Source organism: Buceros rhinoceros, unplaced genomic scaffold (assembly GCF_000710305.1).
Source record: "Buceros rhinoceros silvestris isolate BGI_N320 unplaced genomic scaffold, ASM71030v1 scaffold32625, whole genome shotgun sequence".
In the NCBI taxonomy this organism is placed as follows: domain Eukaryota; kingdom Metazoa; phylum Chordata; class Aves; order Bucerotiformes; family Bucerotidae; genus Buceros; species Buceros rhinoceros.
In genome coordinates, this window is record NW_010412831.1 from 3,584 (window position 1) to 17,317 (window position 13,734).

The window sequence follows — 13,734 nt, forward strand, 5'->3', positions numbered from 1 at the left end:
GTGAGAGGGCCCGCGCCGACCCGGCAGCCCCGGGCAGCCTCTGAGGGGAGAGTGCCGCTGGGTTTGCCGCACTCACGCCCCTCGCTCTGCAGAAGCTGCTGGGGTGAAGTGTCTCACCCAAGGGCAGGGAGCTAATCGCAGTGGATGTCAAAGGAACCGCTCGGACACTCCGCAGAGAAGAAATGGCAATTGCTGTCTTTAATCACAACACGCTGGAAGTGCTGTCCTGCACCGCCCCGTTCTGGGCGCAGGCAGAACGCAGCAGACCAGCCTTTCATTTCCTCTTCCACGGCCAATTTCCACCCCCCCCCAACCTCACCTTCCATTAAGAGCAGGCAGCTGACGAATGGACCCACACCACGGCTCTCAAACTGAGCCTCCAGCAGAAGCCCCAGACCTGGCGGCCACGGCGGTGCACCAGGAGCTCACGCTCTGACATCTCCAGGCCCAATGTGCCACCCCTGAAGCACGAGTCTATCTGCTGCTCGGAACGCACTGCCGAGCCCTTGCGAATGCGCTGTGGATAAATAAATATTGTCGCTGGCAGCAAACTCCACTCCTGCAACTGACCTCCAGAACCTGCCTGATGCCACCACCTCCACCACGTGCGAAATCCTGGTTGTATCTGGTTTGGTGAAGTGTGAGACACTGCAACAACAGAAGGTTTGTTGGGGCCACTTTGTACAGGAGGTGTTTGTTAGCCAAGACCAACGTGCCTTGAAAGCCCCTCTAAGATCTTTTCAGGGATGCTCTGAGGCCACTGGAGGACGATGGCAGACAGGAACAAGACCTGTCACCTCTCACTCTCCGATACCCACCTCTGTCCATCACTGGAAGCACTGGGAAAGAGGCAGAACCCAAACCAGCCTCCTTCAGGCACAGTGACAAAAGGAGCCAGCCAAAGGAGCAGCTGCTGGTGTCTCAGCCTGCAGGCGTTGGAAGCCACCCCACATCCTCACAGGGCAAGACTACACAGCAAAGCTAAGGCAGAGATGTCAGACTCGTCCGGTTCGTTACAGGGGTTGGTGTAATGAGGGCGCCCCGAACAGCCTGTGCTTCTGCAAAGGAACCAGTCCGGCCTCTTTCCCCACCCAGTCCACCAGGCAGAGGACTGGTGTGAGTTCAGAGATGGTGTCGCTTCAGGAGAGGTACGGGAAGCCCTTGGGTGCAATTCTCAAAGAATCTGCTCGGTGCTCGATGAGGAAATGTCCAACAACCTCCAGGCAGCGTAGGGGTCGAGCTCGTCCTGGTCTCTGCAGAGCGCCCACACGTACAGCATCCGCAGCACCTTGTCCTGGAAGGGAAACCCCGGCATTAAGAGCGTGCGTGATGGCCATGGACCTCCCAGCTCAGAGCTCCACACCCTCCAGAGACTGCTCTGGTGATTCTGCTCCCTGGTTCTAAGCCCGGAGGTCCCGAACAAGGGCACCTCCAGCAGCATCGGCCAGATGGTGCTTAGAAACTCACCACGGCCAGGAACAAACTCCTCAGTCTGGGGGAGAGCAGCCTGAGAGGGCACCTCCTCGATGTGACCAGTGGCTAAAGGGAGGTCAGCAGGAGGGGCCAGGCTCTGCCCAGTGGTGTCCAGTGACAGGACAAGGGGCAACGGGCACCACCTGGGACCCGGGAAGTTCCCCCTGAGCAGGAGGAGAAAGTTCTTTGGTGTGAGGGTGAGGAGCCCTGGCCCCGGCTGCCCAGAGAGGGTGTGGAGTCTCCTGCTGCGGAGAGATCCCCAACCCGCCTGGTCTCCCCGCACCTCGCTGGGGTGGAGCTCGCAGCACAGCAGCGGGAACTTGAGCAGTGGCGACTAGGTAAAATATGGCAGCAATTACAAGAGTACGATTTCTACTTAGAGTTTACAAGTTGAGGCTCCTTTTCCCTCAAACGTCATTTGTTCACAGCTCCACAGGAGCAGCTCAGCACTTAACACCAAATCACAGTTACCAGCCAGCTTGCTCCTGACATTTGATTAAAGCCGAAGTTTTGTTTCCAATGGAGAATTTTAATGCATCTCCTTGATTTATTGCTGCTCCCAAGAAATCAGACAGCAAACAGACTTTGATATCCTGCTCAATAATTAGCACATCAATATCTATCTTCTAGGAGTGCAGTAATTTAATGCAAGAAATCACTGTATCAGCTGTTCCTCCCCTGCAGCCGACGTGACAGGTAGTAAATCAGTCCAGATGGGCCCCGTCATTAAAATTAGTCCCTTTTTTTGTAAACTTACAGCTTGGACTAAAGAGAAGGGCTACAAAAAGCCAATATTTCTTAACTACAAGTATTAATTTTAAGGGAAGGCTGCTAGAAACGGCCAGCTCCAGGCACGACCCAACGCCCCCCATTACGTATCATTAAGCTACTTAAACACTGCACAGACCCAACACTGGAGCTACTGGAGCTGCTGTACCCAGTAACAGGTCACAGTCCGTGGCTGAGTCCCACAGGCTCGGTCTGGCATCACAGAGAACAGACAGTTGGACCCGCTGGGTTAAAAGCCGAACATGGTGTGGTACAACCCACATGCCCAAATCACCAGAGGTTCCCAGCAGAAGCCTGCCCCGGGTCCAGCATTTAACACAGCTGGACGTGGGAGTTCCAGTAACTTGCAGCACTGGGAGAGATTTTGTACCAGTGCAGGGAGGCAGCAGCCAAAACCACGATTTTCCCCACCTCCCGCAAATGACTTTACTCCAGCTCCCAGCCCATTGGCAAACACCTTCGTGCTCTGTTCTTACAGGGCCCTTATGAAAGGAAAAGGGAGAAAAACCTGAACAGGGCCAGGTGGAAGCTGCGTGATGGGGCTTTAATCGACAGCAGGACAGTTCATCCTGTCCCAGAGGGGGCCGAGGGAGCAGAGCTCACAGGCAATGACCGCGGCAGCGAGCGCGCAGGCCGGGCACAGCAGCCGCTGGAAGGGAAGCACAGCTCGTGGTCACTGCTCCAGCTCTTCTCCTCCTTCAGAATTTAAAACCTCCCTTTCTCTGCTCTAGGTGCACCCAGGGCATCCCTCACACCCGGCACGGCTGGCAGGGCACCCAGGGACACCGAACACTTACCGGATCACCTTCCACCACCTCCCCTTTCTGGTTCTTAATGACCATCACGACCTGAGCCTGGAACGTGATGATTAACACTGGTCCCTGCTCCATCATCTTCCCCATTGCCAGCTGCAATGCAAGAAAATGCCATTAAAAATGGACAATTTCTGCAGACTAATGTAAAAAATCCAGTTTTTAACCCAATTGCTATGGCTTGACACAATCCCATCTTCTCCCGAGCTGAACCCAGTTATTTTAAGCAGGTTATACCCGCTCCCTTCATACGGACGCTGCAGACCTTATTGCACGGCGTTTTCCCCAAAAACTTTGCCTGTATTTAAAAGCTTTCCCTAAGCTGTTCTGAAACGTTTCATGGTTTTCCCAAGCCCCCTCGCAGCAGCGGTGCTCTGTTCCTCTGTCAGCAGAAATGGCAAACGCCGGAGCAGCCAGAGGCAAAACCCCAGCAGTCAGAGCCACGAACACCCTGCTGAGGGCAGGGGTTCCTAACGCACCCCCCAAGGCAAGACACGTTAAGGACACTCACGTCAATGTTGTCAATGTCGAGAATCCTGGAGTGGAACTGCAGACCCATGGCTTTGGCTTGCTGGATTGGGTGAGCCAGTTGACTGTAAGTCTAAATAAAGCAGTAAATTTTTGTTATATGTTTGAATTTGTTCTGTTTACATTCTGTTTGAATTTTCTGCTTAGAGAGAACCACCAAAAAATAAGAATAAAAAGTTGAGTTTTCACAAATAGGCTGAACTTGTACGTCTTGCAAACAGCCACATCAGATGCTCTGGGCTTCACATAACCGAATTCTTCTCACTAAAAACCCCACCTGCCCTGGCCAGAACAGGAGCTGCATCTTTCACAGCAGAGCACGTACACGCGTGCAGCTGAGCCAAGGCTCTTGCGATTCGGATCTGACAGCACAAGGAGCAGCCGTCTGGGAGCGCAGCTCTTTTCCCAGTACCCAGGCAGACCCTGGAGCCAGACCAGCCTTTCCTGGCTCCTTTCAGGCACATGCACATATGCTCCATTATTTACGCTCTGAGAGCTGTTACTGGGGATAGAGGATTTCTGCTCCCTTCAGCATTATCGCCGTGTTCTCCCTGCCCACCTCACCCACCACCCAGCTTCCAACCACCACCATCCCACCGAAATTACTGGCAGAGTCCCTAGCGGGGAGCTGGAGTTGGGAGCAGGGATTCTGACCACAGCTGTCAGCGCCAGGAGCCACCAACTACACCCAAGCCAGGGGGCTGGCAGCGACCCCCAGCTCGGCTGATCTACCTGCCACTGACAGAAGTTTTTGCTTTACTGGTTTGTATTCCGACACTTCGGTGATCAGTATCACACACCTAACACCTGGAGTATGGTTCTGTTCAAGAGCCTTGATCTCCTGGATTCACATTGCCGGGACTCATTTCTCACTGGCTTATTTTAGATGATTCTCGACTTACGAGCTTAATTAATAACTCCAGCTACCGTAGAGGGGTTTGCTTTTTGTCTTATAAACTGCAGCGAACCTACTTCCCTCAAGAGATCTGAGAGGGATTCCACGGTGTCAGTTCAAAGGTTGCTTGAACCAATAAGAATTTTATTAATCACAAAAAATTAACCACCACCCGTGGTCTCTTCCAGCCCTCTGCAGGTGGGGATCACTAAGAACAGTCACTTTAGACAATTAAATTCTTCAGAAACAGAACTCTGGCCCTGCGCTGCCTACGCCAGAGTGAAGACCAGAACAAACACCCATCTCTGTTAGAATTCCGTTTTCCGCAGTGAGATTGTCCAGGCTGCGGATCGTCTATGCTGCAACTTCAGAACAACCTCTGGGGAGGAGCTCCAGGGACAATGCGACTCTAAGCAGCAAAGCATCACCGTTTTGGGTCAGCTCTGCACCTTCTCACCCCGTATCGGGGCTACAGGCTCTACTAAAGCCCATCCAAACCCAGCAGGGCAGTGCAGAACCACAGCCAGTTAGACCAGTTTGAGCTCAGCTGTAAACTGGTGTCTCTAAAGCTCTTCTCTCACACCCAGAGGTCCAGCACACACGTGACTGTGCTGGTGTTTTATGGTGTGAACGCAGGGTGTTACACGGGGGAGCAGCTGGGCAGCCGGAGCGACGGCGGCACAATACACCTTCCAAGGCAGCATCGGAACCTTCTCAGCCATTTCTAGTAGCTCCACCTACCGCTTCATAGCACCAGTCTTTGAGGATGTCGAGCTCTCCAGACATCATCGCCTAAGAGAGGAAAATCAAACCAAATATAAACATTTTAAACCATGTCCTATTTCAGAGTTGAAATTATCAGCATTTTTGGTGGCAAACTACTTTAAATCCTCTATCTTGGGAAACTCTGAAGGAGCTGAACAGCAGTAAGGACTTCTACAAACACATGGGTCCTGAGTCAGATGTACATAAACCTTTTGATAATTAAGATAAAAGCGATCTTAATTCATTAAAATTCAGAAATCCAGTAAAATTCATTGAAAACCATTCTCCGAGAATCAAGAGCCTGGTTTTTTGCAGCTTGCTTTAGTGACCCGGCACCGGCAGGGGGAGCAGAAATCCAGTAAAATTCATTGAAAACCATTCTCCGAGAATCAAGAGCCTGGTTTTTTGCAGCTTGCTTTAGTGACCCGGCACCGGCAGGGCAAGCAGATTCACCACGACACGTCGGTCTCAGTCCACTGTCACATCATCATGGAGCTGACACACGAGTCAGTCACACAACAGCAGCCACAAAACCCAGCGAGGCATCAGCCTGGCTGTTTGTATACGTCAGCATCAGCTTATTCTTTATCCATCCTATAATGCCAGCTCATGACTGGGAGTACTGTCATAGTTCTCCACGTGTATTAGTGTGTCTCAATTTGAGATACGGTCACTTGCTGCACTGCTCTGTGGGATGAGAAAATAACACCCTGCTCCCTCTTGGCATATGGTTCTCTCTTCAAGCCTCCATTTTTCCAGGCTCATATAAATCTCAAAACAATTTCTGCAGCACTTTCACTCTGTCTTTTCTGACATACTGTTAGAGCGAGAGGACACTTGAGGTCACGTCCCTCATCAGCAGCTTCCTCTGAGTGGTTTTACACTTAATATTAAGTCCCACATACTTCCTCAACTACTGCCAGAAATATTTTCACTGAACCATTTGTCACGACCTGGGCTTCTTCCCAAGCAGCTACAGATCGCTCAGAACCCAGCAGCACACAGTCCATTCTTTCCCTTATCAATATTTGATATCATCATTTTCCCAGCACTGTTCATTCACCTACTCCAGTTTGACCCCTCTGACACTCACATCATTTCTCATGGGAGAAGATGTTTAGTTGTTTCTGAGGCCAGAAAAAATATTGGCTGGTCTAGTAAATGATGAAATACAGTTTTAAACTGAACTGGTACGTGGGATCCAACTTCCTCTCCCCAAGGTTACCTCATGCTCTGCACAAAGCTGGATGCCTGAGAAGCAAACTCTGACCTGGCTTTTCGTTTTAGCGTCAGAAAACTAAAGAAAAATCTTCCACGTTCTAGTAACAGATCAAAATAGAACACATCACGCTCTACCCCCAGCTCACCTCCAGGACATTGGGGATTATATCACGCTCACACTGCTTTAGAAACCGATCTTTGTCAAAGGACGGGTCCACTTTGAGTATCTCTGTCAAAACTTCAGACATTTCAGTCTTCGAGAACAATCCACCTAATAAAACAAGGCAGTGAGCCCGGTGACGTGACAACCGACACCAGAAAAAAAAAAAAAAACCAACAAAAACCTTGGGGTATATACACCAGAGGGGAGAGTCACCCGGGAACACCTGCAGGCTTTAGGTTAGGCTGGGGATTTATCCCCCACACATGTGGATCGCACTGTAGCGGGCTGCTACACCGCAGGACACTGGATAAGGAACCAGACAAAACTCAACAGAGCCCCATGACCTGTCCCAGAGCTGGTACCAGCCCCCAGCACCACCCGTCGCTGGGCACAGGGCTCAGAGGCAGAGGTGCACTCTCACGGCAAGGGTGGAACGTTACCTATTAAGTCGGTGACTTTGTCGGTGACAGCCCTGGAAGCGCGGATGAACGCATTATCGCTTTCATCGTACTTCATTTTCATTTCAAAGAACCCTGAAAGGAGAGGAGACGTGAGCAGCAGTGTCCTTCCACAACACTCCTGAAGGAGGAAACAGGCAGTGGGCTGCAGATCAAACCTGCCACTGCTCTTCTAAATCTCTGTGCTGATTAACAAGTTTCAATTTCAACAGTTACTTTTCCCCCACCTTCCTGCAATGCTCTTAACCATCAATAACCATCACCGGGAGAATGAGGCGTCTCTGCCTTCAGCTGTCAGAAGCTCTGGAGCCTCCCTGCAGCTTTTCAGGTAGAAAACACACCAGACTTGCTCAGACAGTACCAGACTGTTCACACCCCTTGATCCACTCTGCTACAAGGGGTAGCACAATGTGAAACCAACACCAGAAAGTTTAGCTGGGGAGGGGGGGATCAAGAACAGACCTTAAACCTTGCCCATTTCTACTAAGCAGCAAGGAATCAGCAAGGATGCAGGTTTTAAGCAGCTCTATCTATTTCTCAGCTTCTCAGGCGCATCACAGAACTACAGAACTCACTGGTGGGAAAGGAGAACTGCAAAGTTCCTCGAAGGCAGAAAGAAGGGCACGGAGTGAAGCAAAAAGGGAAAAAAAAAAATCAACACATTTAAGCAAGCAGGGATTGGGGCAACAAACAAAGGACTCAACCAACCCTTTATCTGTCTCTGGACACCATCAGATGGACCAGAACTGCAAAGCTAGTTGCAGGATAATGGGCCCTGCAGGAAAGCTTCTTCCCACCACGTTAATTAATAACTGGAATCCTGCCCTGAAGCTTATGCTCCTTCCCAAAACCGCAGGGTGTTCTCGGTACAGGCAGCCCGTGCAGGGAGAGCACACTCTGTCGAGGCTGGTGCAGCCCCGGCGCTGCCTGAAATGCAAAACACGGTCCTGGAAATAAGAATAAACCCAGAGAATGCACCGAGCCGGTCAGACAGCCCAGGGGTGGAGGACGCAACATGTGGGGAGTTTCAGGAGCTATAAGCATCCCTCTAACAAATGGGCTGTAAAAGCCCATCCCTGGACACCTCCCAAGGAGCTTCGCTTTAAAAGATATTGGGAGGAAACACAACCCAACATCAATTCTGTGCTGCACCTTTACCGTGTCTTTTTTTCCATAACAAGTCCCTGGCAGCGATTACTTTGATTTGTTGCAGGATTTTGGTCTCAAGTTTCTTTGTGCCTTTCAGAAATGTTACATGTCTGGATAAGTGTCAGCACAGATACTCAGGATTTTTAGGTTTTGCAATAAACCCAAAAGAAGGCAAAGCCCACATGTGCCAGGGTTCTAAGCAGATGACAACAGAAACCAGCTCACTGATGGCAAGATTTTTCCTTGTTCTAAGAGCGAGGTCAGGAAGGAGAGCTCTGCCTGCCCTCTCCCTGGGGACAGGTATGCATGCCCTGGCCTCCTCCCAGAGCCAGAGTGGATATGACTAGAAAAAAAATAGAGAAAAGAACAGAGTTCAGGTCTCTTTAAGCCTGGAGAAAGCAGGTTGTGGTGCCCATGGGGAGCAGGGAGTGATCAGAACCAATGCCTGATAGGGGGAAGGGACCGAACACAGATGGAGCAGCTTGGAAAAGCAGCAACGCTGTCAACTACACCTTCCCCCCCTTCATGGCACCTCAAAGCAACAGCAACAACAAAAACCGGGGCTGTGATTGCATTATGTCAAGACTAGTTGCACAGATGGCCTCAGATCCAGCACAGCGAGAAGGAGAACAGGGGAAACAACGCGCCACTCCCTGGTCTTTGGAGTACTTACGATTGAAGACCACGTTGTTATCCTTGAAGTCTTTCCACTGCTGATACCACTTGGAGTCTTTGTGCAGCACCACCCCCATGGCCTCCCTGGAAAGCGCAGCAGACATGGGAACGCGTGAACAAGTGACTTACAACCAAGCGAGCACGCAGAGGATGCCCTGACGGGTCCCACCCGCGGTGTCCTCAGGCGGATACACCACGGAAACGATATGCAACAGCAGAGCAAGGCAGCAGAGAAAGCGAAGGAGGACTGAGTCCTGCCAAACATAACTCAATTGCTGGATATTAGAACTGAGAAAAAAATAACACAAGCGCAAGTCAAATTGTCAGAGCACTATGGACCCAGTTTATAAACTGAGGTGCTCAGTTTCACTATGGGAAAATTCAGTATCATCAGCTTGGGCTGAAAATTTGCTCTCAGCCCCAGCTGCTCTGCTAGGTCACCCCTCACCCCACGGCACTCAGCTTTTAGCCATCCCCTGCCTGTGGTTAAGTTTTAATCAAATTATACACAGAAATAGTCACCCTAAATGATATTCTGTACGTACTCATTAGCTTCAAATATTCGCTCCTCTTTAATCCTCTCGCCTGAGAATTCTGTTCTTTTTCGCAGTCGCTCCGGGCGTTTGTAAGGACCAGTCTGCCCCAAAACACTTTCATCTATCTCCTTCTTAACAGTTTCTACTCCCTGAAAGGAAAATATCCCTATGAGGTTTACGTATCATTCCCCTCCCCTTTGCCCAGAAACAGAAAATCACTTGGATCAAAGAAAAAGAAAAAAAAGATGAGCCCACAGGTTATTTTCCTCTCCCGTAGTCAGCAAATGCTTCTTTGCTGATGTCTGTTGACAAACACACGAGGTCCAAGACCTTCCGCTTAAGACAGGCTTCCGTTACCAGCCTATGGCAGCACGGGACACCTCCCCCCTTATGCTTCTTTGCTGATGTCTGTTGACAAACACACGAGGTCCAAGACCTTCCGCTTAAGACAGGCTTCCGTTCCCAGCCTATGGCAGCTGGAGACACCTCCCTCTTGGCTGAGGCTGCATCAGGGACTTGATAAATCGGGACTGATGGACATCTTGTCGGTGAGGAGCTACAGCCTCCGATCAGACTCTGCCTCTGCAGAGGAAGCTGCATCCCACCCTGTCGTACACTTCAGGAGGGATTGGGACTAAAAGGCATTTGACAGGCTTCCGTTCCCAGCCTATGGCAGCTGGAGACACCTCCCTCTTGGCTGAGGCTGCATCAGGGACTTGATAAATCGGGACTGATGGACATCTTGTCGGTGAGGAGCTACAGCCTCCGATCAGACTCTGCCTCTGCAGAGGAAGCTGCATCCCACCCTGTCGTACACTTCAGGAGGGATTGGGACTAAAAGGCATTTCTAGCGTTTCTCCTTCACCGCGGCTGCTCCGCTTTCACTATGAACTTCTGGGAGTGCTCTAACGACTGCACCTACGAAGGATCTCGGGGGCAGGAACAACTCTGCTACTACACCTGACACAGCTCCGGATGTTTTCGACACACTCCACGCAGCTCTCCCAATCTGTTTTATTTAGAATATTTAAGTTACGTAGCTGTGGCTTTAGGGGGCTGATTGTTTTTCAACTTTATTTTCCACAAGAATTTTCTGGAGCACACACCAACACAGCTCTGCCAGCTCCGGGAAGTCAGGGTGACTCCTCCCTGAAGAGCTCGGGGACTCCACGGAGCAGCTGCCAGAGACCTGACATGGAGCAGAAACTGGAACTTCAGCAACTTTAAACATCCAGGATAAGCAAATAAAAAGCTCCAAAGCTCAGTCTGTTCGTATTGACTAAAAAAGACCATCTGAGGGGCCTGGCAGAGAAGAGAATGAGACACAAGCCCCCAGGAATATCACCTAGCTCCAGACTTTGCAAATAAAATAGCTCCTAAATACTGAAGCAATGGAGAGCTCAAAACGAGACAACTGCTTCGATTTCTAAGATCAGGTGTTTGGTTTGCCGAAGCAGTGGACTGAATGTTCTACACACGCAGCAGGAAGTACAGCAAAGCTACGAGAAGCATTCACAGCCTGTAAAAGGTCCATGAATCAGTTAAACCGGACAAGAAATTGGTTAAACCTCACAAGGAATCAAAAGGTTTTTCTGTTTGCAGGGAAAACAAATCTTTAAGCCTCAAAAAATTTACTGGAAGGTCCTATAAAATCACAGCCTGCTTGTAAGGCCTGGCCTAGCAGCCCCCGTGGTGGAAGGGACGAACAGCTCTTAGAGGAGGCGGCGGCTGGAGGAAGGAAACGGGTTTCATTACAGAAAAAATTTGGTGCCCAATGTGATCTGCAGCTGCAGGCAGGAGCAAGCTTTTGCAGACGATGTTGTGTTAGAAACGCAGAGAGCAGACACTGTCCCGGCTGATGCCCAGCCTGGCACCTCCCCTCCCATTTGCTGCCCTGCTCCACAAGCACAGAAACCAATTTTTCCACAGTTAACACATTTTGGCAGCAGCTACTCAAGACTCAAGGGTTGCGGAGTGAACGCTAGACCTGAAAAGACATTCCCGCAATTTATCAGCTTATTCCCAGGGCTCGCAGGGTCTTGTTAAAAGAGTTTTGCATTTAGTTTCACACAAACTCGCACATAGCTTCCACGTTAATGAAGTCCCCAGCGCTGGGTGCTACAGAGGGGCAGGACTTTTGTACCTGAGAAATAGCTTTGAAGGCCGCTGTCTTGCCCAGCTTCTCTCCTCCTTTTGTCACCGACTCTGCAGACTGCTTTGCTGTTTTGGCAGCTTCTTCCACACCTTCCTTTATCTTTCGGCCAATATCACTCTTACTTACTTCATCCAAACTCTGCAACAAAGCAAAACAGGAAAGAAAACGTCATTTAAAGTGAAAAGTTACTGTGAGCTACGGGATCGCTCACAGCCCTGCAGCTACCCCACAGCACTCCTGCTCACAGCACCCGCAGCCACCGCTGCTGCGTGTCTAACACGCAGAGAGAAGCACGAGGAGCACAAAGCATCAATGTGAAGAGCATCCCACCTCCTAAACGACCCCTCAGAGCTGCTCTAACCACCCTCCAGCCAAAGAACCACCCAGAAGCTTTTTCGTAGGCAACACAAAACCACACGGACCACCACCAGCCTTGGAACCCGAGTGGAATCATGGACAGGGCCCGTCCTCTGACTGCACACCAACCGAGTAAGAAATATTACAAATATCTGAGTAAGAAATACATACTGCTGCGATTTTGTTAAAGACTCTGGCCTCAAAGACTCGCAATAGTGCTGGCCTTTGGAAAAGCAACTGCCTTGCAGCAGACAGAGACTGTTCGGATGCACATAACCTCAGGCTCTTCCACGGCTGCGTTTTACCTCTTTAACTGTGCCGGTTATTTCTTCAAGCTTCTTTTTAATCACTTCTGAGGTCTTCACTGTTTCGGACTCAATGGTTTTCTGTGGAAAAAAACCGTGCTGCATGTAACTACGAGGACAGAAAATGCCCCAAACAGCACAGGAGCCAGCACACCCCGTTACGGCTGTGACTGAGCTGCGTGTGAGGGAGCTGGTTACCACCCAAGGACCCAGCATCAGCATTTTGTTTCTGCAAGTTCTTCAAAGAAGGCAAAAGAACCATTTAAATACTGCCAACGTTAAAATTAGTGTCTCGATACTTTATCTGCTCGTTATTATGAGGAAGACTCACATATTTCCTCCTCGCTTCTCGAAGCGCGTCAGATTCTTCCAGCTTTTTAGCTTCGTCGCGGAATTTTTTAATACTTTCTTTCATCTCCTTGTTTTTCGCTAATTCCTGTTTGATGTTCTCCACAAAACCTGATATAAAACCTTTTCTTCCTCCAGAAGCGTAGCATCTAGACTAAAAAAAATCAACACATGTTGCAGAATCCAAAGAGACATTAATTTAAAGCAAAGCCAAGAGGTAGATCGACTGAAGCCAAGCCCTGGGTTACTTCTATCGTATTAAAAGTTGTGGAAAACACAGAGCTACTGTGGAAAAGCAGCAGCTTACCCTGGAAACAGCCAGATGACCAACACACTTCTAACGCCCCGTGATGTCCATCTACAGAGCCATTTAAAAAGGTGCTTCTCCAGAGGGAGTTTAACACCAGAGGCCAGTTCAGGGTGGACAATGTGGGAGATGAAGTTACCAGTGAACTCAGCTACCACACAATTCCTCGAGGTCATGAGGTGTATCTTACAAATGGAAACTTTCAACCTAGAACTGGTGCTTCTCGGAAACATACCCCCTTCCAGCAGATCAGTGCTCTAACAGGAAAGCATTTTCAGCCCAGAATAAAAAAACGCAGCGGTGAACCAACCTGATGGGTCTCTAAAGCAGGCCTGCCCAGCATGTACACTGTGCCCCTGTGGACCGCGGGACCTGGGTATCTTCTCGATATAAGCCATAAGCCACTGAGGAGACATTTCTGCACGGAAAACAGAAGTTCAGGCACAACGGCAGGCGACAGGACTCTCAGGGGCAGGGAAGAAAGGAAAAAACCCAGCAAACAGACAATATTCACTGCTCGTCTGGGAACACACCCAAAGTGCTGCCAAGAAACATCACACACCCCCAAACACCTGCTCGACAGAGGGGAAAACGCCTGCTGCCATTTAAACCCTGCAAGAGGCCACCGGGGGAGCAGCTCAGCGCAGTGGAGACCCTCGGGGAGCTACCAGAGCGAACTGGGCCAAACTGGCCTGGGCTGCCCCTCGCTGAGGTCGAGGGCAGCGCAGGCAGCGGCACCGGAGCGGGGCGAGGAGCTTCCCCCGGGCCCAGGAGCCCTCACCACCGGCCTGGCAGCCC

General features: G+C 50.3%; 1 protein-coding gene across 1 annotated transcript; it reads right to left on the minus strand.

The window, feature by feature from the left end:
- Window positions 1-1,167: 1,167 nt before the first annotated feature.
- On the minus strand, window positions 1,168-13,348 carry TIMM44 (translocase of inner mitochondrial membrane 44 homolog (yeast)). The gene is made up of 12 exons (XM_010136541.1): window positions 13,247-13,348; window positions 12,613-12,783; window positions 12,282-12,362; window positions 11,608-11,757; window positions 9,474-9,613; window positions 8,927-9,012; window positions 7,087-7,179; window positions 6,630-6,754; window positions 5,239-5,289; window positions 3,586-3,675; window positions 3,060-3,170; window positions 1,168-1,294 (listed from the first exon to the last, which is right to left on the minus strand). Exons 1-12 carry the CDS (start codon window positions 13,277-13,279, stop codon window positions 1,175-1,177), a joined length of 1,251 nt encoding a protein of 416 aa, XP_010134843.1. The 5' UTR covers window positions 13,280-13,348; the 3' UTR covers window positions 1,168-1,174.
- Window positions 13,349-13,734: the final 386 nt, after the last annotated feature.